Source organism: Oncorhynchus tshawytscha, linkage group LG04, assembly GCF_018296145.1.
Source record: "Oncorhynchus tshawytscha isolate Ot180627B linkage group LG04, Otsh_v2.0, whole genome shotgun sequence".
Lineage (NCBI taxonomy): Eukaryota > Metazoa > Chordata > Actinopteri > Salmoniformes > Salmonidae > Oncorhynchus > Oncorhynchus tshawytscha.
In genome coordinates, this window is record NC_056432.1 from 58859514 (window position 1) to 58882072 (window position 22559).

The 22559-nt window shown below is 42.9% G+C and overlaps 1 protein-coding gene across 2 annotated transcripts in view; it reads left to right on the forward strand.

The window, feature by feature from the left end:
* Positions 1 to 1152: 1152 nt before the first annotated feature.
* LOC112249091 (protein BEAN1-like) overlaps positions 1153 to 22559 on the forward strand; it is a 49158-nt gene continuing 27751 nt past the window's right edge. Inside the window, exons 1-3 of one of the 2 annotated variants that reach the window (XM_024418737.2) lie at positions 1153 to 1676; positions 2982 to 3056; positions 4348 to 4476. In XM_024418737.2, the coding sequence (XP_024274505.1) occupies positions 1649 to 1676; positions 2982 to 3056; positions 4348 to 4476 (232 nt within the window). In that variant the 5' untranslated portion in view covers positions 1153 to 1648. Of the gene's footprint in view, positions 1677 to 2981; positions 3057 to 4347; positions 4477 to 22559 lie in introns of those variants that run through there. The other variant, XM_024418738.2, reaches the window with a different exon arrangement.

Consider the following 22559-nt stretch of genomic DNA (forward strand, 5'->3'; position numbering starts at 1 on the left):
TCTTTGGGTTTACAGTGCATTAATTTACAAATCCAAATGCTATCAAGTTTATGGGTATGGATACATTGTCCTTATGATGTACACATAATTACAATTTCCTTCAGCAGACACACATAATGGGAAGAACGTATCATAATATACATCATCAGCAAACCTTTCTGGCAATGCATTGTATCACCAGTAGGGGTGGCCAACACACCTATCATGGAATATTTGTAATACCACACATCAACTTGATTAATTGTTTTTTTAATATTATTTTTTACATTTAACATTTATTTAATTAGGCAAGTCAGTTAAGAACAAATTCTTATTTACAATGACGGCCTTCCCCGGCCAAACCCTAATCCGGACGACGCTGGGCCAATTGTGCGCCGCCCTATGGATCTCACGGCCGGTTGTGATACAGCCTGGAATCGAACCAGGATCTGTAGTGACGCCTCTACCACTGAGATGTAGTGCCTTAGACCGCTGTACCACTCAAAAATGTAACACATTCCTAATATTTTTTGTCTTGCCCATTCACCTTCTGAATGGCACATACACCATCCCATGTCTCAATTGTCTCAAGGCTTAAAAATCCTTCTTTAACGTGTCTCCTCCCCTTCATCTACACCCATTGAAGTGGATTTAATAAGTGACATCAATAAAGGATAATAGATTTCACCTGGGTTCACTTGGTCAGTCTATGTCATGGAAAGAGCAGGTGCTCTTGATGTTTTGTATACTAAGTGTAGGTCTAGTGTCTTTTCTGAAGTTGTTATTTAAGCTAAAAATTAAAAATGTCCATTATATTCAATGAAATTTATTAAATTCTAGAATTGGAATTTCACTAATTGATTCAATTGAAGTGGTATTGACCCTAATCTCCTCTTTTTCAGTATCCTCCTATGTAGTAATACATGAATAAACAGTGAATAAAGTGGATAACAGTCGAAATGTGTGGATGTCAGAAGACAGCTCACAACATAATAGCCTTTGTCTGCTTGAGAAAACGGAAGAAATAAAACTAATACAAATACTGTAAACTTAACATTAAAACAGAAAAATCTGGTGCTCTTACATCCTGGGACATTCATATTGTATTTGCCCAGTAATCTGCAATATGGTATCCATCCAACTACCCTTATGTCATTTGTAAACAATCGCCAGTGTTGGCACATGACTGTCGCTACCCGCTTGTCATCTAAATTAAATATCATGGCATTATAATACTGTATGTTGGATAACTGAGCGCTGCAAACGAGCTACTACGTTCGCAGCCATGGCGGGACATAGAAGATGCTTCTTGCTGCAGAGTGTTTGATTTGACGGCTTTTGAAGGCATTTGGTTTACATGCTCGATGGTTACACTGTGAATTTTAGAAAAAACGAGTATTATCGAGTATCTAACGGAAGTTTAATGAGTGATATACATGCTATTTTGGCCAGGTGGGCAACGTCTCCGGTCTACGGCACGCGTGTTTGAGTTGGAATTTGGACCAGGGAAGGTGTTCTGAGGGTTTTCACACCAGATATTATGTGGCACCGTAAGATATCGTAACCCTTTTAATCACGATGTTTTCTTCGAATTAAACAAGTCATATTTCTGCTGGCATTGGGTAGGTAGGCTATCCGAAATCGAACGACAAGAAAACACCTGCATCACATGGGGATATTTTTATACCGGTCGGTGGGTACGTACTGTATCACTCTTTCCTCTTGTCCGATAAACTGTTGAATTTTGGTTTATAGACCTGTGATCTGCGTAGAGTATTCCAGGTTGAGCAGTTGCTTTTTTAGTTATGCTGTGTTGTGAGTACACCTTTAAAGATGTTTCACCATTGAGAACATGGCCTCCATGCGCCATGCATGGGCTTTCATAGAATGTTTCCAAAAAAATGTATTGAAGTCATTCATATTTTCTCATTATTACGTTATTAGTTTGGTTCTTGTCCAAGGAAGGCCATGAATTGATGACTGACCCAAAATAGGCCAAATTGGGCTGTCACATAGGGCTAGCCCAAGATTGATGAACATAGTGTATACAGGCACCAAGTGCTATGCCCCTACCCCTGAGGAGTATGTAGAATCTAGCTAGAGAGCATTGCATTTATCTTCCAAACATCCCCAGAATATATATGGTACAGTACATGGAAACAGAGCTCTGCATGGAACTATACTTGTCCAATTTAAAGGGACTATTTGCATTTGATATGTCCATGTTACTGTACAGTAGGACAGCCAGTTTAGAGGCCCATCTGGTTTCATATCAAATCTAAGTATCCATGCTAGTGCTCTATTAGTAGATGTAGAGGAAGATGCCAACCCACTGACTATGTTACATAATGTTCATGAGAAGTTATTACAATTCCATTGATTGTCATCATTTCCATATTCCTTTTTTTTGGGTTCTTTTTCAACATATTGATCTGGGTATCCAGAAACTGTCTGATACCGGGTTGGTTACACAACTAATCAACTTGTTTTCTGCCTTTGATAAATACAAAAAAGACAGAGCTGACAGTGTAAAATGAATGAATAAAGAACTATAGATTTTTCTACTGGGGATATTAAAGTCTTATCTTGATCTTCACATTTTAGCTTGTCAATAATACTGTCACATCACCATAAAGGTTGGGCTTTGATGTTGTGAGATAACTGGCATGACTGTCTGAATATCTGATCTGTAGTCAGCTCTGATGTAGTTTTGCCTCAGACAGTAATGGTCATGGCAGCTTGTTGACCAAAGCCAATATGTATTACTGGCTTTGTCCCACATTCTCCTTTGGACCTGAAATACCAAGCCAAGCCATGGCTTGTCCAAGCTCTGCATTAGCCTCACCGGGCCTCGGCAGAAATGCCAAAGAGGCATGATGTGATGTCAGAGTCAGCCAAGAGGGAATAACACCTCAGTCACCATAAAACAAAGTTGACAGGACTACAAAATGAGATTAATGCTTCCTCTCTCTCTGTTTCATTTTTGCCCTGTACCTCGACAGCTCTAGCACTGCACACTCCCCTTGTCTGTGGCACCTCAAACGTCATTGAAGTTGTCAGGAACTACTCCAAAGCCTGTGAGTCTTCTCTGTGTTTTACATGATGTTCCAATGCTCAGTACAGTATTTAACCATGGCTTCTTATACAAGGAATGCACAGGTTATATCATACATGAGTGTTGGTATATGAATGTATGGTGTGTCTAATGTATAATACAGGACTCATGGTCCGTGAATGGAATGTACTAGAATCTAAGAGATTTTAGCTGTCGCCTGGAAGATGCAGTGTTATGTAAGAGCACTATGCACCTTTGGTTAGCGTGACATTATACACTCTGCTTTAAACAGGACATGAATGGCAGGGCTTTGTGATGGCAGGCAGTACAGTCATCCTTCATACAGTGTGCACAGAGTAAACGTCTTCATATATGACTCACCTCATTTAAATAATAAACACACACATGCACAATACACAAAAGTAATAACACACGTATAATACAGTGCTTGATTCATTTACATATTGATTTATTCTAAACAAGAAAATGACAACGTACATTTCAAGATAACCAATCTCAAGCAGATTTCAGTGTTAATAATTTCCACCAAGGTACAAATCCAATCTCCAAACGCCTTAACGGGATACTTTGGGATTTTGTCAATGAGGCCATTTTTCTACTTCCCCAGAGTCAGATGAACTCGTGGATACCATTTTTAATGCCTCTGTCTCTAGTATGAGGAAAGTTAGAGGTCGTTTTGTGAGCCAATGCTAATTAGCATTAGCGCAATGACTGGAAGTCTATGGGTATCTGCTAGATACCCATAGACTTCCAATCATTGCACTACACACTAGTTAGCAATTGCGCTAGCTCTAGTTAGTAACTTCCTTCAAACTGCACGCAGAGACATAAACATGGTATCCACGAGTTCATCGGACTCTGGGGAAGTAGATAGATTCATTGCCAAAATCCTGAAGTATTCCTTTAATATTGCATGTAGAGGGGTCCTGGTATTGATCGGATACCTCAGACCCTGTGGTCATGTACAGGAAAAACTAATGAACACAGGGCAGTGTGGGTGGCCCCTTGGCTGCACACTACACACAAATACACACGCACACACATGCATGTGCCTCAGGCTCTATAAACAACAGGGAGCCTGTCACTCACATCACCCCCCCTCTCTCTCTTTCTCTCTCTCTCTCTCTCTCTCTCTCTCTCTCTCTCTCTCTCTCTCTCTCTCTCTCTCTCTCTTTCTCTCTCTCTCTCTCTCTCTCTCTCTCTCTCTCTCTCTCTCTCTCTCTCTCTCTCTCTCTCTCTCTCTGTCTCCCTCCCCCCCTCACAATCTCCCTCCCTTCTGCCTGCCCTTGCAGATGAGGACATCGCCCTTCTGTGCAGAAGAGAGGAGCTCAAGTTCGGCACCTGCCTCATTAACCGGCTGAAATGTTACTATAAGAAGGACTGTGGAAGGGAGTACATGTTGATGAAACTAATCTGCTCAGGTAAGGGATATATCCTTACATGTTTACTGCAAATGTTTTATGGGAATTTTCTTAATGGTACTTGTCACGGTGTATACTAGACTGATTATCCACATAATATTATATGTGTAATGACTAAGAACATGTAACTCTGCCTCTTTAGAGAGATAATAATAACCATGGCAACATATGTCTGGGATGTGATTGAGAACATCTGTTTCTGTCTTTAGTTGATTAAATAGTGTAGTTGTAAGCTGCCTCTGGCACTCCTCTTCAGATCAATTTCCCTGACAGAAATGCAGACCCCAAGGCCAATGTCCAGAGAACTGAACCACTTAAATAACGACCTCAGGTGTCTCAAATCTATATTGACTTCCTGAGGTGGTAGCCGTTAGTGTTGGCAGTGTTGATTGTCATGATTTTATTATATCACTGTACGTACAGCGTTATGGGAATACACCTCCCATGCTGTCAAAATGACACAAAATGCCAGTTCCTGCTTAAAAAATAAACGGATAAATAAATTGATATTACCAACACGGGTTGTCATCCATCCTCAAAATGTGATGTTCCAGTCCTAATACAGTGACACAAACATGGTTTGTACATCAGTGGTGACCACGTGTTGCCTTTTTGTGTTACAAATCGGCCTCAGACTTTGCCATTTTGCCTTTTGTATAACACCATCTCTGAAATATGATCTATTGGCTGCTAGGTAGCCTCGGTCCTTTATAAGTACCTTTCCAGTGAACAGCTTGTCCCCTCGGCCACGGTGTGTTTACACCCGCCACTAATGCAGCCTGACCTTTCACTAAACTGTTTGCAGAGAGAGAAAATTGTGCCCACAAACGGCTGCAGTCAGTCAGTGGAACCTCGATACGTCATGTGGTCCCTGGCACTCTTCAGAAGAGCTCTAATGAGCCACCGAGGGCTCCTCAACCAGCCACAACATCTATCTCCTGACTGACTATTGGGAGAGGGCTGGGATCAGGGAGGAAATTGTTCCCGTTAAAGCTGGCCCTTGTGTGATTTTATGGCATCCGTATTCTACATACATAACCATTGAAATCTGAATGAAGTAATATCAAGATGAGAGGAAATATTTAAACTCTCTTCAGAGTATTTAGCATGTTTAGACTGCACACAGACTGTTGTGTTGGTATCAATAAACTAAGCTGTAATGGGAGTTTTCCCAGTGATGAAGGGTGGCTAACCCTATACAGCCTTGCTGGCTGCTCTGACAATCATAGCGCCTCTCAAAGTAATACTCACCAATCCCTGCTCTCCTTCTAATCTATAATTCACAGCTCATCCCCCTCACACCTGAAATGTCACCAGCCCCCTAGGCTGTGGAATGACTTTCGGCGGACAGACTCCCCGCTCTCGGCCAAGCTGTAAAAAATGAATAGAGAAAATAAATAGATAAAGAGAATGGAAAGGCAGGATCTTTTTTTAGGTTCCTCTATGGACATGCCACTATGCCCAGCACAGTCCTCAATGTTGACACTGTAGCTGAGGACTTTCTTTGATATTTTGTTGGGGATCACCCATCATCAACATGTGGCTGGCCAAGTGTGTTGCTACTATTTCAGTACCTCAGTGTTGGGTGTAGAACTTCACTTTCCACAAACAGATCACTGAGAATGTCTTCGAGAAATGAATTTGCCATCTTAAAAATGTCTTTGTAATCTGAATGTCATGATAGCAGATACGATCTAAGCGATCTTTATTTCTTAATGCCTTTCCTTTTGAGGACCTATAATATAATACTCGTGTTAATAATACAATTTGATTAAATGAATACACTCCAATACATTCAATGGATGAATCCTCTCATCTTGATCAAATATATGTGTATTAATTGTATAATATATTAATTCAGATATTACCTGCTTCATACTGTATGCCCAAGCATACTATTTGCATTGTTTGCGGTGAATAGATAACCTCCAGCATCCTGAATCTCCTGTTAACCTTCCATTAGTCACAGTGCAGATATCTGCTTCAGCTCTCAAATGGAGGCACTGGCTCTGTGCTCCCATGTCAAATTAAATAGTGGAGTGGTTTTCATGGATACAGCACTAACCTCTTCACTTTGTTCTGTGTATTCTTTGTCATAGTCATTCACTTCCAAGAAGTATCTTCACCCCACACTAGTGTGGCAGCGACACTGTATTAAGTTGGTCTTTTATTTCAGCGTTCTGATTGAGAAAAGGGGCTTCAGTGAAGGATAGCTCGCTGAAGGATAAAGGATACAGATGGGACATCGGGGCTCTATCCTTGAGAAGGACACTTAGCCCAAATTGTTTTTCTAAATATCCAGCTGTAGAAGTGGATAATATGTAAATCTATCCATCTCCCGGTGGATCAGGGCATCTGCTGAGTGGGTAAATAAATAATGTAAAGAGTAGCAAGTGGCTGACTAATCCTGCCACTTTGCTATCATGCCCCTTTCCTGATTTGACCTTCTCCTCACCGCTGCCAAGGCAGACCTAGGGACTGTGACGGTGGCTCTGGATCCCCCTGGAGTGATCCAGCTCACCCTGCTCATGCCCTGCTGGCTGTCTGTCAGAGTAGGGACATACAGGAACAGACAGGCTCTACGCTGTGGCTGCACTCCCCAGACCACATCCATCACCACTGTAATGTACGGTTCCTCAACATCTACAAAAAACGCCGCTCCTCTCTACCAGGAAAACACCAGATCTTGTAATCTGTGTTATCTGGTCTGTGTGTACTGTCATTTGTGTGTGTTGTGAATACCTGTTTGCAACTTGTACAGTTTCAGAGATGTGCAAGCTGGGATGATGATTCTATGCTGAGGGGAGGTTTCAACACAATCAGTTTGAGTTTGTTTGGAAATACAATGCATGTAAATGTCAACGTACAACACCCAAATGTCAATGTGCAATCACACCAATCATATCCTAAACTGTAATTACAATGTGTTTGCCCACAGGATGTAATGCTATGTAAACATACATTTCAGCAAAACCTATTATGAAGCCTTTTCACAGACAAAAGTTGAGGCACGTCGTCTTTCCAAACCTTATTTCGGTGCCTTCATATTTCATTAGGGAGATCTATGGCCACTTGAGTTGTTCTCTCCTTAAACACTTTCAATTATCTGTATGTCAGAATGTATTCAATGATGTACACTGAGTGTACAAAATATCTTTCCAAGACAGACTGACCAGGTGAATCCAGGTGAAAACTATGATCCCTTATTGATGTCACCTGTTAAATCCACTTCAATCAGTGTAGATGAAGGAGAGGAGACAGGTTAATAAGGATTTTTAAGTATTGAAACAGTTGAGACAAGGATTGTGTATGTGTGTCATTCAGAGGGTGAATTGGCAAAACAAAAAAGTAAGTGCCTTTGAACGGGGTATGGTAGTAGGTGTCAAGACCTGCAACGCTGCTGGGTTTTTCACGCTCAACAGTTTCAGTTGTGTATCAAGAATGGGGGGTTCCTAATATTTGATATACTGTATTTCCTTTTTATCTTTTGATCAAAGAGCCAATCCTTTTGCACCCTTTGCATCTTAATAAGTCTGATTGTTTATCCTAGCAAATCAAGTCCTCAGAAAAAAGCACTCGTGTCAGTAAAAAACGGGACCGGATTTTAAACGGTCTGTTCCAGTTCAGTGCACATGATCTATGAGTACAATGGTACCCATGATCCTTTGCTTATCCATCAGAAAGAACCCCATATTTTATGAATTATGAAAATGTCAGAAATTGGCACATTTGCACATTTCTGTTGCATTTTCACTTGGTCCAGGTATGACCATCTATATGCATATTAGGAGATGTGGTGAGATTTTAGAATATTGAGGGTGGGGATAAAATACCAAGATGGTTCTGCTTCAGTTCGCTTGTCACAGTAGAAAAAACGACTATTAAAGGCATTGCAGGTGGCCAGATAGTGGTGGCAGATGTCAGGTGAATTCTCCCTGTGCCTTTTGGAAGAAAGCTATTTTCTTTGCAATTAGTGGCCAAGATTTCTTAATAGCATCTAATAATTGCAATGGCAAACTGCTGTGGGGTGGAGTGAGTGAGACAGGAGGAGGATGAAGACAATTCGTCCTTTATGAGTGCCTCTATTCACATTACTTGCTTTAGACATATTCCTTTAATCTATCACTTTGTCTAGGCTTCACCATTTACAGCAAACATGATGAGAACGAATGTGTCTGTGAATACGATGGCTGGAAAATGGCTCCAGAACACTGTCGGCAGAAGAAACATTATTGTGTTCTGGTCTAACACCCCAAGCATCTGTTCCTCCACACATTGCAAAAGCAATGGGATTTCTCAAAGCGGGAAATGTGCTTACACATGCCATACCCAGTTCACAGCTGTGGATACAATACGCAAAGGTCAGTAGTGCCCTGTGGCAAGCATGCTTCTCCCTATACCCAGCTGTACCCTAGGGCCCAGGTTATAATTTACCCTTGTATTGTGTCACCCATGTATGTTTTAAATTCCCCAGGGTTTCAGATGAAGGCCTGTAGTGTACAGTAGGTTAGGTATGGACATCCGTCTTCCCGTCAGTTGAAAAGTCAGGGCAGATACAGTAGGAGGGATCAGGGGTTATTACATCAACTAGAAGCTGGGGTTATTGGAGCCGCTTTAACCAGATTAAGAGGCTGCAGTGTAGCTTCATCCCGTGGGCTCAGTGTGCCAGCCATGACAGTGAGTGGAATCAAAACAGCCAAATCCCACTGAAATGGGCCCTCCTGACCCACTAAACTCAGAGGTCTGGATAATGCAGGGCCAGGCCTCATTTATTTATTTATATTTAACCTTTGTTTAACTAGGCAAGTCAGTTAAGAACATATTCTTATTTACAATGACGGCCTGGGAACAGTGGGTTAGCTGCCTTGTTCAGGGGCAGAACGTTAGATTTTTACCTTGTCAGATCAGGGATTCAATCTAGCAGCCTTTCGGTTACTGGCCCAATGCTCTAACCACTAGGCTACCTGCCGCCCCATACTCTGGCTGTCTGTTTGTTTGGGAGGGCCAGCAGACATGGCCCATACATGCAGGTGTATCCCTAGTACTCCTCTAATCTGGGTTAACTGACTTGGGGAGAGCTCTCTTTAAATGGCCGCCCCTCCTCCCAAAGTGTATAATTATCTTAGAGGGATAAAGTGCAGTGAAGTCATGGGCTGTTTACTGTCATTGACAGTGTTTTAGGACCGTGGTTGTCGAATTTTGGAAAAAGCTGACTATACACACATACTTTAATAACAGTGAATTTAAAATATACTGTAGTCCTGATCAAGAAGCGATGTTGTATCTAATCGGCTAATGTAATGTTGAATGTCGTATGACCTTGAGCACTACCGCTGGAGGTCATTCACTCTGAAAACCTTTCAAAGAGGCTTTGTGTGCCTGGAGTAATCAACTGTTCTTCAGAGCTCACTTGAATCACATGGATAATCATGATAACCAAAACCTGTCCCCCACCCCGCCCCGCCCCTTTCTGTCTCTAGCATGGCATCACAGTAAACCTGGTCCCCTGAGGAACTCTGTAGATGTGTAGCTTGCTGGCCGCCACGGGCAATCGAAACTGGTTTGATCCAGAATGAGTGCAGCTCAATTATTCACTCACTCCCTTTCGGGGTTCGGTTGTCTAATTCGTCTTTCCATGGATCCCCCTTAGAAGGATCTCCGTATGAAGTTTCCCACCGGCTGGAGCCTCTGGCAGAGCTGGATAAGGACAGGATGCCTGTGCTCTCAGACACCTCTAAGTCTCAGCCAATTATGGCGTAGCGGATGTCAGTTTTGACAGACTTATGCACTTTTCACTATTTCATATCTTTCTGACAGTTTCCACAACAGCTTGGAGTGAAGCAGCTTCCTTTGCCTAAATCCACAGAGGCTGAATAATCCACAATATGAATGGAAATAAAGTCAGAGGCTAACCAAACTCAAGAGGACAGTGCATTTTCTTCTTCAATATCCCCTTGTTCTTGTAAAGCCAGGCACGCTGAAGGGAGGCACAGCCAGTCAATGATTTAATCTCGTAATCTTCTATTGAATTAATAGAATCAAAAGGCATCAACTTTCATTCTGCAAGTTCTTCCCTGGTCGCTGTGTTTTGGTGAGCCAATACCTGCCACTGTTAGATAACCCACTTGTAATGATAACAATTTGTTCTGAATTGAAGTCTTCCATTTTATGACATGACCTAGCTCTTCCTCTACTTTGAGTTAGAATAATTTCCTGTAGCTGTTGTGTCATGCTGCTGCTCCTGTGATGTTACTGTTGCAAGAGGGACAGACAGTTCCAGCCAGGTTTGGCCCTAGATTTGTACAGGAAATGACTCATTCATACCTAACCCCATTAAGCCACTTTAGAATGATGGTGTCTGGACTTCTGGGATAGGAGCACTGTCACACCTCCACCTCAATGGGAGACAAACGAATCACATTTCATTTTCTTGTTTTCACCATGGCAGCCTCAAGGGAATGGTCAGACGCTTTATTTTCCACACCGTTAATGTCTGAATTGTCGAATCAATGGCAGATCTACAGGGCTCCGCTGTTTCAATGGCCCAGTGCTCAACATGTATCTGTGATGGCTCTATGTATTATTGTCTGTTAAAGGGGATTTTCCCCTTTTCAAACACTATGCTTCTGAAAAGTGTCCAGTCCAGCAGAAATGGGGTAGGGATTTTGAGTAATTTCAAACTGCTGCCAGGCAGATGAGCAAAAATATCTATTTTAGGATTCATCATGATATCTAATGTGAAATATGCAAAGACCTAATTCCTCTGACTCTAATTCTGTTGCGTTGATGTTGACTGATCGGATTGGGTTAATGGATCTAGAATAGTGAACTATGGTGATGCCGCGACATCACACACATACGCACGCACACCGTACACAACAACCACGGACCTCCTGGTAAAGGAGTAGGGTTGGATGTGGCAGAACACTGGTATAATAGTGATCATCTGTGCCAACCCTTCTGTGGTGTATTAATAGGTGAGCTAGAATGCACAGAGACTTAAGCCTCTATGATCCAGTTTGACCCAGATATTCATTCCCCCTCCATGGCTCTGTGACCCACATCCAGTCATATCCAACTTCCCTTCATGTATAATATTGTGTATGGTGTTACACTGTGAAGGAGGCTGTCTTATAAAGGGCATTGTGCCCAGATACAGTATTAGGTCGCATCTCTGAGACAGATACAGTTCATTTGTTGTTCCATGCAGATGTTACTGTTTTGTATCACCTGTAATCTCAATTAACTGTTTCAATAGAATAAACTGAATAGTTCATGTGTCTTTGCAAAATAGGGGCCACTGCTATTTATCTCTTTCATGCATATCAGTTGGAATCACAGGAGGCTGCTGAGGGGAGGACGACTCATAATAATGGCTGGAATGGAGTGAATGGAATTGTATCCAACACATGGAAACCACGTGTCTGATATGTTCAATACCATTCCATTGATTCCATTCCAGCCATTACTCTGAGCCCATCCTATCCAATTAAGGTTCCACGGGCCTCCTGTGGTTGGGATATCGTATGATTGAAGGTGTGATAGGGCCGGAGTGGAAGAGACTGATGTCTATTGGGTTTTTGCTGTTCTGTGGATTGCTTGCTCTCCTTTTTACACCAGCCTCTGGGTTTTAGAATCAGATCTCTGATGCTTTGTCTTACAGCCAGAAAAACAGCCAAGACCTTGCTGTAGGCAGGAAATGGGTCACACCATGTATTGTGTAAAACATAGAGCACACTGTGGTTTGCTGTCTTTGTCACATTGAATACAGGGGCTGACGATAACAGAGCTGGGTACACGTGTGTTTGTTCCTATTTCTTCATAGGTCTATTTTTGTGTACTGTTAATTTGTCTCTGGGTCGTATTTGATTGAGTTTGTGTGTGAGCGAGAGAAAATTAGAGAGAGAGAGAGAGAGAGAGAGAGAGAGAAAAAGAGAGGGGGAGAAAGAGAGAGATGGGGAAGGGAGAGAGATGAGAAAGAGAGATGAAAGAGAGAGCGAGATGGGGGAGGGAGAGAGATGAGAAAGAGAGTGTAAAGGAGGGGGATAGGGAGAGGGAGTGTGTGTTAGTATTTGTCCCCCTGGAGCTGTTGCTCTGTGCAGTCACAGTGTGCTCTGGCCTGGTCAGCAGCTGTCGTGTCATCCAGACTCAAGCCTGATTCTGATGGCTGTGCTGCAGGATGACCTTGAGCCGCTGAATCAGTCTCATGCTAAATTGATTTGGGAGGGTTGCTGTGGAGATGGCTGCATGGCTGACAGACTGCCCAGTAACAGCAGTCCCATCCCAAGTCACAGTCAGGGAGCAACAGTGACATCTCAGCCCTGGAGGCTCCTTTTAACACTGAATGTGAAAGGAGGGAACATCACTGCGACTATCAGATCCATTATAACCCATCCATCAACCAGCCAGCCAGCCAGCCAACTGAGTCTGTCTACCACAGGGTGTGCGAAATACTTCCTACCACCCACTAGTAACATCCAGCCAACGGGTGAAATTATAAGATATTATCACACACAGAAGCTGTTATATGGACCTGGCATGACTTGGCTAGTATGTGTGGTATGCTCTGTATAAACAGGTGTAGTAAAGATATAGTATCTTAATTTGATCACTCTGTTGTGGCTGAGTGTTTTCCTGCACCTCAGGAAATTCAAATGAGCCTCGTGATAAATACATTCACAGAAAACCAGCAGTTCTCTTTCTTTCTCACTCGCTCAAACGCACCAGACAGAATAAATGCCCTACTACTGTAGGTCCTGCTACTGCGACATTCAAATGTACAACAATGTATCTGAAATTCAGCCATATACAGTACATCAACAACCATAGTTTTATATATCCTGAACAAAAAGACGCAACATACAACCATTTCAATGATTTTCCTGAGCTCATATAAGGAAATCAGTCAATTGAAATAAATGAATTAGGCCGTAATCTATGGATTTCACATGACTGTGAATACAGATGCATATCTGTTGATCACAGATACCTTAAAAAAAAGTTAGGGTCTTGGATCAGAAAACCAGCCAATACTGTATCTGGTGTAACCAGAATGTTGTCCCACTCCTCTTCAATGGCTCTACGAAGTTGCTGGATATTGGCAGGATCTGGAACACGCAGTTGCACACGTCGATCCAGAGCATCCCAAACTTGCTCAATGGGTGACATGTCTGGTGAGTATGCAGGCCATGGAAGAACTGGGACATTTTCAGCTTCCAGGAATTGTGTACAGATCCTTCTGACATGGGGCCGTTCATTATCATGCTGAAACATGAGGTGATGGCAGCAGATGAATGCCACGACAATGGGCCTCAGGATCTTGTCACGGCATCTCTGTGCATTCAAATTGCCATCAATAAAATGAAATTGTGTTCGTTGTCTGTAGCTTAGGCCTGCCCGTACTATAACCCCACCGCCACCATAGGGCACTCTGTTCACAACGTTGACATCAGCAAACCGCTCGCCCACATGACGCCATACACGTGGTCTGCGGTTGCGAGGCCAGTTGGACGTATTGTCAAATTCTCTAAAACGACGTTGGAGGCGGCTTATAGTAGAGAAATGAACATTAAATTATCTGGCAACAGCTCTGGGGGACATTCCTGCAGTCAGCATGCCAATTGCACACACCCTCAAAACTTCAGACATTCACAACTTCAGACATTTTAGAGTGGCCCTTTATTGTCCCCAGCACAAATGCACCTGTGTTATGATCATGCTGTTTAATCAGGTTCTTGATATGCCACACCTGTCAGGTGAATGGATTATCTTGGCAAAGGAAATGCTCACTAACAGGGACGTAAACAAATTTGTGCACAGAATTTGAGAGAAATAAGCTTTTTGTGTGACTGGAACTATTCTGGTATGTTTTATTTCAGCTCATGAAACATGGAACAAACACTTTACATGTTGCGTTCTTATTTTTGTTCAGTGTAACTTAATAATAACACAAGATAGATATTGGTCTACGACATAGAAGTGTATCCAAAATGCAGCTGTAGGCTGCACCTAAACTATAGCCTAAAGTAGCCTATGAAAATAGAATGTTAGAACGTTTAACTTTTTTGAGAATAATCAAATCCTCCTGCGGGATCATTTTACTCCTGCGGCGAAACTGGTCAAATTAAGATCCAACATCTCTGTGAATATGAGAGTTACAGGGAGTATGTGACTTTCTTTATTATTGTTTTTGGAGCAATATGTTTGGAACATTGAATCACAATAAGCTTTTGTGAACTGAACTGTGAGTGTGCTTTCCACTGTAGATACAGTATCTGGTAAGAAGCATTTAAAAAATTTAAAAAGAAAATCTAGTCAGTTAAGAACAAATTATTTTTTTACAATGACGGCCTACCAAAAGGCAAAAGGCAAAAGGCCTCCTGCGGGGGGACAAAATAAAATATAAAATATGATTATAGGACAAGACACACATCACGACAAGATAGACACCACAGCACTACATACAGTAAAGAGAGACCTAATACAACAACATAGCATGGCAGCAACACATGACAACACAGCATGGTAGAAACACAACATGGCAACAACATGGCAGCACCACAACATGGTAGCAGCACAAAACATGGTACAAACATTATTGGACACAGACAACAGCACAAAGGGCAAGAAGGTAGAGACAACAATACATCACACGAAGCAGCCACAACCGTCAGTAAGAGTGCCCATGATTGAGTCTTCGAATGAAGAGATGGAGATAAAACTGTCCTGTTTGAGTGTTTGTTGCAGCTTGTTCCAGTCGCTAGCTGCAGCAAACTGAAAAGAGGAGCGACCCAGGGATGTGTGTGTTTTGGGGACCTTAATGAAAGTGACTGGCAGAACGGGTGTTGTATGTGGAGGATGAGGGCTGCAGTAGATATCTCAGATAGGGGGGAGTGAGGTCCAAGAGGGTTTTATAAATAAGCATCAACCAGTGGGTCTTGCGACGGGTACACAGGGATGCCCAGTTTACAGAGGAGTATAGAGTGCAGTGATGTGTCCTATAAGGAGCATTAGTTGCAAATCTGTTGGCCGAATGGTAAAGAACATCTAGCCGATCTATAAATTACGTCTCCAAAATCTAGCATGGGTAGGATGGTCATCTGAATCAGGGTTAGTTTGGCAGCTGGGGTAAAAGAGGAGCGATTACGATAGAGGAAACCAGATTTAACCTTAGCCTGCAGCTTTGATATTTGCTGAGAGAAGGACAGTGTATCATCAAGCCAAACTCCCAAGTACTTGTATGAGCTCTAAACCCTCCGAAGTAGTAATCGCACCTGTGGGGAGAGGGGCATTCTTCTTACCAAACCACATGACCTTTGTTTTGGAGGTGTTCAGAACAAGGTTATGGGCAGAGAAAGCTTGCTGGACTCTAAGAAAGCTTTGTTGTAGATCGTTTAACACAAAATCCGGGGAGGGGCCAGCTGAGTATAAGACTGTATCATCTGCATATACATTTTATGAGAAAAATGCCTACTGCCTGAGCTATGTTGTTGATGTAAATTGAGAAAGGTCTCCTGAATTCCTGCTTTCATGTGTCAAAGCCTGCAGTGCCCTGCTCATAAATTACCCATGAGCCCCTGTGTGAGTATCATACCCACCTCCTGGCTGCCTGGTCTGGCAGTAGGTGAACGGTAGAGGAGCGAGAGGCTTCGTGTCAGGCCTGGGATCCGGACATCCTTTCTCACTCCACTGATGATTTGACATGACTGCTTAATGACTACCTCAACCAAGGGCCCAGAATCAGACCTGACGTTTGCTCAATACAACCGGAAGCCGCTCTACTTAGCGCCTGCCGACTGAACTGATCTGCTGCTGCTAACTCACAAATAGACCAGAGAGACAGAGACAGTACTACACATACAGCCCTTCCTTTGTCATCAACAGAACCACATCCTGAAGAAAAACACTTTGTGGGGAGAAGCAGCCAACATTTGTTCCCTTAATATTATATATTTACCTTTATTTAACTAGGCAAGTCAGTTAAGATCAAATTCTTATTTACAATGATGGCCTACACCAGCTAAATCCAGACGACGCTGGGCCAATTGTGCAACACCCTATAGGACTCCCAATCACATCCAGTTGCGATACAGCCTGGAATCAAACCAGGATGTGTGTAGTGACGCCTCAAGCACCGAGATGCAGTGCCTTAGACCGCGAGCCACTTGGGAGCCAATGCTTCTGCTTTTCGACTGTAACCCCAATGTTACATTAGTCATACACCCTTATGTTATAGTGATGGGGGGAAAATAATCTGCACAGTTACATGTTTGGAGATATTATTTTTTAAGATATATCATATCGTATCTTTTTGACAATATCGCAATATTATTTTTGCCCTAGCTGGCTGCACGAAAACTCTAGTATTTCTCCTTCATAGTTTGTTCTTCATCTTCTTTTTAAATAGGGAGCCAATTTGTTTTCAACACTCCATGACTGATCAAAACGTGTTTTCCCATGTCTCTCTCTTGTCCCTCTGCAGCAGACATATGTTGAGCAATATGTTTGGAACATCGAATCGCAATAAAATGACAGTATCGAATCGCAATAAAATCACAGTATCGAATCGCAATAAAATCACAGTATCGCAATAAATATCGTATCAGCACTTAAGTATCGTGACAATATCGTATCGTGAGGTCCCTGGCAATAGCAGCCCTATTATGTTATCAAATCAAATCAAATTTTATTTGTCACATACACATGGTTAGCAGATGTTAATGCGAGTGTAGCGAAATGCTTGTGCTTCTAGTTCCGACAATGCAGTAATAACGAACAAGTAATCTAACTAACAATTCCAAAAAAACTACTGTCTTATACACAGTGTAAGGGGATAAAGAATATGTACATAAGGATATATGAATGAGTGATGGTACAGAGCAGCATAGGCAAGATACAGTAGATGATATCGAGTACAGTATATACATATGAGATGAGTATGTAAACCAAGTGGCATAGTTAAAGTGGCTAGTGATACATGTATTACATAAGGATGCAGTCGATGATATAGAGTACAGTATATACGTATGCATATGAGATGAATAATGTAGGGTAAGCAACATTATATAAGGTAGCATTGTTTAAAGTGGCTAGTGATATATTTACATCATTTCCCATCAATTCCCATTTTTAAAGTGGCTGGAGTTGAGTCAGTGTCATTGACAGTGTGTTGGCAGCAGCCACTCAATGTTAGTGGTGGCTGTTTAACAGTCTGATGGCCTTGAGATAGAAGCTGTTTTTCAGTCTCTCGGTCCCAGCTTTGATGCACCTGTACTGACCTCGCCTTCTGGATGACAGCGGGGTGAACAGGCAGTGGCTCGGGTGGTTGATGTCCTTGATGATCTTTATGGCCTTCCTGTAGCATCGGGTGGTGTAGGTGTCCTGGAGGGCAGGTGTTTGCCCCCGGTGATGCGTTGTGCAGACCTCACTACCCTCTGGAGAGCCGTATGGTTGAGGGCGGTGCAGTTGCCATACCAGGCGGTGATACAGCCCGCCAGGATGCTCTCGATTGTGCATCTGTAGAAGTTTGTGAGTGCTTTTGGTGACAAGCCAAATTTCTTCAGCCTCCTGAGGTTGAAGAGGCGCTGCTGCGCCTTCTTCACGATGCTGTCTGTGTGAGTGGACCAATTCAGTTTGTCTGTGATGTGTATGCCGAGGAACTTAAAACTTGCTACCCTCTCCACTACTGTTCCATCGATGTGGATGGGGGTGTTCCCTCTGCTGTTTCCTGAAGTCCACAATCATCTCCTTAGTTTTGTTGACGTTGAGTGTGAGGTTATTTTCCTGACACCACACTCCGAGGGCCCTCACCTCCTCCCTGTAGGCCGTCTCGTCGTTGTTGGTAATCAAGCCTACCACTGTTGTGTCGTCCGCAAACTTGATGATTGAGTTGGAGGCGTGCGTGGCCACGCAGTCGTGGGTGAACAGGGAGTACAGGAGAGGGCTCAGAACGCACCCTTGTGGTGCCCCAGTGTTGAGGATCAGCGGGGAGGAGATGTTGTTGCCTCCCTCACCACCTGGGGGCGGCCCGTCAGGAAGTCCAGTACCCAGTTGCACAGGGCGGGGTCGAGACCCAGGGTCTCGAGCTTGATGACGAGCTTGGAGGGTACTATGGTGTTGAATGCCGAGCTGTAGTCGATGAACAGCATTCTCACATAGGTATTCCTCTTGTCCAGATGGGTTAGGGCAGTGTGCAGTGTGGTTGAGATTGCATCGTCTGTGGACCTATTTGGGCGGTAAGCAAATTGGAGTGGGTCTAGGGTGTCAGGTAGGGTGGAGGTGATATGGTCCTTGACTAGTCTCTCAAAGCACTTCATGATGACGGATGTGAGTGCTACGGGGCGGTAGTCGTTTAGCTCAGTTACCTTAGCTTTCTTGGGAACAGGAACAATGGTGGCCCTCTTGAAGCATGTGGGAACAGCAGACTGGTATAGGGATTGATTGAATATGTCCGTAAACACACCGGCCAGCTGGTCTGCGCATGCTCTGAGGGCGCGGCTGGGGATGCCGTCTGGGCCTGCAGCCTTGCGAGGGTTAACAGGTTTAAATGTCTTACTCACCTTGGCTGCAGTGAAGGGGAGACCGCATGTTTTCGTTGCAGGCCGTGTCAGTGGCACTGTATTGTCCTCAAAGCGGGCAAAAAAGTTATTTAGTCTGCCTGGGAGCAAGACATCCTGGTCCGTGACTGGGCTGGATTTCTTCCTGTAGTCCGTGATTGACTGTAGACCCTGTCACATGCCTCTTGTGTCTGAGCCGTTGAATTGAGATTCTACTTTGTCTCTGTACTGGCGCTTAGCTTGTTTGATAGCCTTGCGGAGGGAATAGCTGCACTGTTTGTATTCGGTCATGTCACCAGACACCTTGCCCTGATTAAAAGCAGTGGTTCGCGCTTTCAGTTTCACACGAATGCTGCCATCAATCCACGGTTTCTGGTTAGGGAATGTTATACTAGGGACATTGTGTTTCCATAGCTAGGGCTGACAGTAGGAAGAGCAGAATCAACAACCTCTGCATAAACCAAACAGTTGCTTTGTGAGAAGGTGTTAAAGTTCACAGTTAGCCATTGTTAAGTAAATGCCAGCAGAAAAGTACCAGTGGCCTGGCTTTGGCCCCAGGTGAGAGCAGGTCTGCCGGAGCCACGGCCCAGTGAGACACGGGTGCCGGCCCGCATAGATGGAAACAGAGAAGTCTGAGCCTTTTTTGTGTAAAACATTGGGGTTTAACCTTTTTGGAAATGCACCATGAGTGAACTGCTATGTCTTTGGTCTAGTTTGTACTTTTCAAAAAAGGGCATGGAATGTTACTAGTACACCTGTATAGTGTTTCCAATTATCCCCGGTGCCACTTAGCAACACTTCAAGGTGTACCAGTGGCACTCCCTTTACTATTGGATGTTTTGTAAGTAAACTACACATTGGCTTTTTGAAGCGCGAGCTACTGCAGTGTGTGCTTTGTAGTGTGGCTAAGATCGACTTCTGCTCAATGAAGCAGGCTCTACCTTACATTAGAAGAATGGATTGCGGGGGAAGCATTTCTAACAGTCTGTGGTGCTTTTCCACGCAGTGCTGTCCATCCCCCAGACTCGTCATAGACGGCCATTTCTTCCCCGTGTCTGTCCTCATAAGACTTCCGCTCACCCCCTCGTGGCATTGAAGGAACACATTTGTGATGAGAGGAGAATAGCTGTCACCCGGCAGAGACAGGGCAGTCCTTTCACTCGTCCCCTCCGCTGTCCTCTCGTCTTCTCTCACTCTTCTTTATTTGCCTCTCTTTTTTCTCCTCTTATTCTTCTCATATGTTGCAGTCTTTTGGTAAGCGCTGTGGACATCTGACATGTTCTCTTGTTAATCGAAGAGGGAAATTGTGTGTGTGTGTCCCTGCCTGTCGCTTCTGTTATCCCCTTACTGAGGGTTGCAACGGGAAGTTATATTACTGCAAACGTTCTAATTTTACAAGTAAACTACCAGAATTGTGTTATCTTTCAAGGATTTTATGTAATCTATCACGTGACATCTAGTGGCCCTTTTTGGTACTTCAGATTTGTACAGGTGTCTGTAATTATTTTTGGCCCTCTGTATGGCCTTATCACCTGCAAAATGTATGAAATACTTTTTTTTTTTTGGGGGGAATGACAAAGCTGTTAAACATTATCCTAAATATAAACCATCACCTTAGTAAATATAATTGGTGTTAACGATGAGGGTTTCAGCATGAAATATCCTTTATATTTTTTTTCACACACTTTTTTAAATTTTACTATGTCAGTTTGTTGTCACTGTTTTGCCTTCAAACTGGTGGCAGTTGCGTCAACAGTTGGAAGAGTTGCAGAGTTAATTGAAAATAATGCCATTGTTGATTCAATGCTTTTTTTCATTAGTTATTTTCTCGCTATTTTCTCTTGGACCATGTGGTCTATCAACTAGAAACTCATGGACAATATGGAACTAAAAAAACGTATACTAAATATGAATAAAAACATTTTTTAAACTATTGAACTATAAATTACCAAAGTTACGATAGATTGTCATAGAGTTTCTGTTAATTACCGAAGATTCTGGTAGCTTTGGTAAACTACCGCTATCTTCGCAACCCTACCCGTGCCACATGGGACACACTCAGAGAAATAAGCAAAAGAGTTGTGTCACCTATTAAATCAAGTGACAAATATGTGTGAGTGGGAGTCCCATGGTGGATCATGTGTTGCTTGTAGGAGGTAGCAAGGCTTGTGTGACGTAAGACACGGAACTGCCACCTAGTGGTAGTCATTGTTCTGACCTGGGATATCAGCCTGTCTTCCAGTCCCAGAGTTGTTTATTTCCTGCTCAGAGGATACCTTCGTCTTTGGAGTTGAAGTTGGGATTTTGCTGTTATTGAAGCCAATGGGGATTGCTGATTTAAGTCAAAAATACTCTTATAGTCCTTTTCATTCATAATACCAATACATATTGTTAAAGGTGGATGTAGAGCTAAATATTTTCTTCTTTTTAATGTTGTTATATTTCAGAATTGAAATAAATAAATATAGATATCCTTGAGATCAGAGCAGAAATCAGGCATCTGCAAAATATCTCTGCTCTTCTCTGGCATACAATAGGTTCATCTTCTAGAGGCATGCAAGGTGACATTTGTTTTCCTCGTCACCTTGAGAGAATGCCCACAACGTCAGGGAGGACTGTTATCGTTGAATGCAGGGAGAGGAGTCCTTATCACCCCTCATTCTATAGGGCCATATCAATGTGTTTTACTCTCTCTCCACATAACCATGTACCTCTCATACTGGGTAATACACATGTACTACGACAGCCTTCATCTTCTCCTCACTCTGCATTCCCTACTGGCCCAGTGACCATCACCATAGATTACACAGGTTGTCACCTGCACAATGTACTCAGTGATGGATGTCCCTTAAACATATTCATAGTGCAGCCATCTTCAGTACAATTTTATATATATTTTTAAAAATGGTTTTAACCTTTATTTAACAGTTACCAAAACACATTCAGACATCCTCTCAGGATCAGACGTCTCAATGGCATGGTCCCTCTAGCTTGTATAGAGTCTATAGACTATTTAAAGCGGACCCTGTCATCATCTATCCGAATCGTAATAGTCACCTTAGATCCAACAAGGTTTCACATGGGTAAACAAGCATGTGGCCAACAGATGCACTAGATGTGGCCTTGGTATGTACCGTACATGTCAGGACAACACAGGCATTAGAGCGATTGTCTTGTATTGAGGTCATACAGGAACTTCCTGTGTGTACGGAATAACTTCCGCTGCTACTGCGGTACTGTGTGTTTGTCATGTCCCACTGAATCAGCCTATAGTGTCAACATATTGAACACGAGGAACTGCAGTGGATTTCTTCTCACAAGGTTGTACATACCAAATGTGATATGTGATAAATATGTTAAAATGGCTACCCGGTAAAGTGTGAATTGGCGTATAAAGAATTGACCAATTGCCATGTGTTAAAAAATGATCAGCACCTGCTTGGGTTGGTGCTGAAGATGTGTTAATTAGCTATGGTTCCTTTTCTGTGTTAAAACATAAAAAAATCACACTGAATTCACACCGAAGTT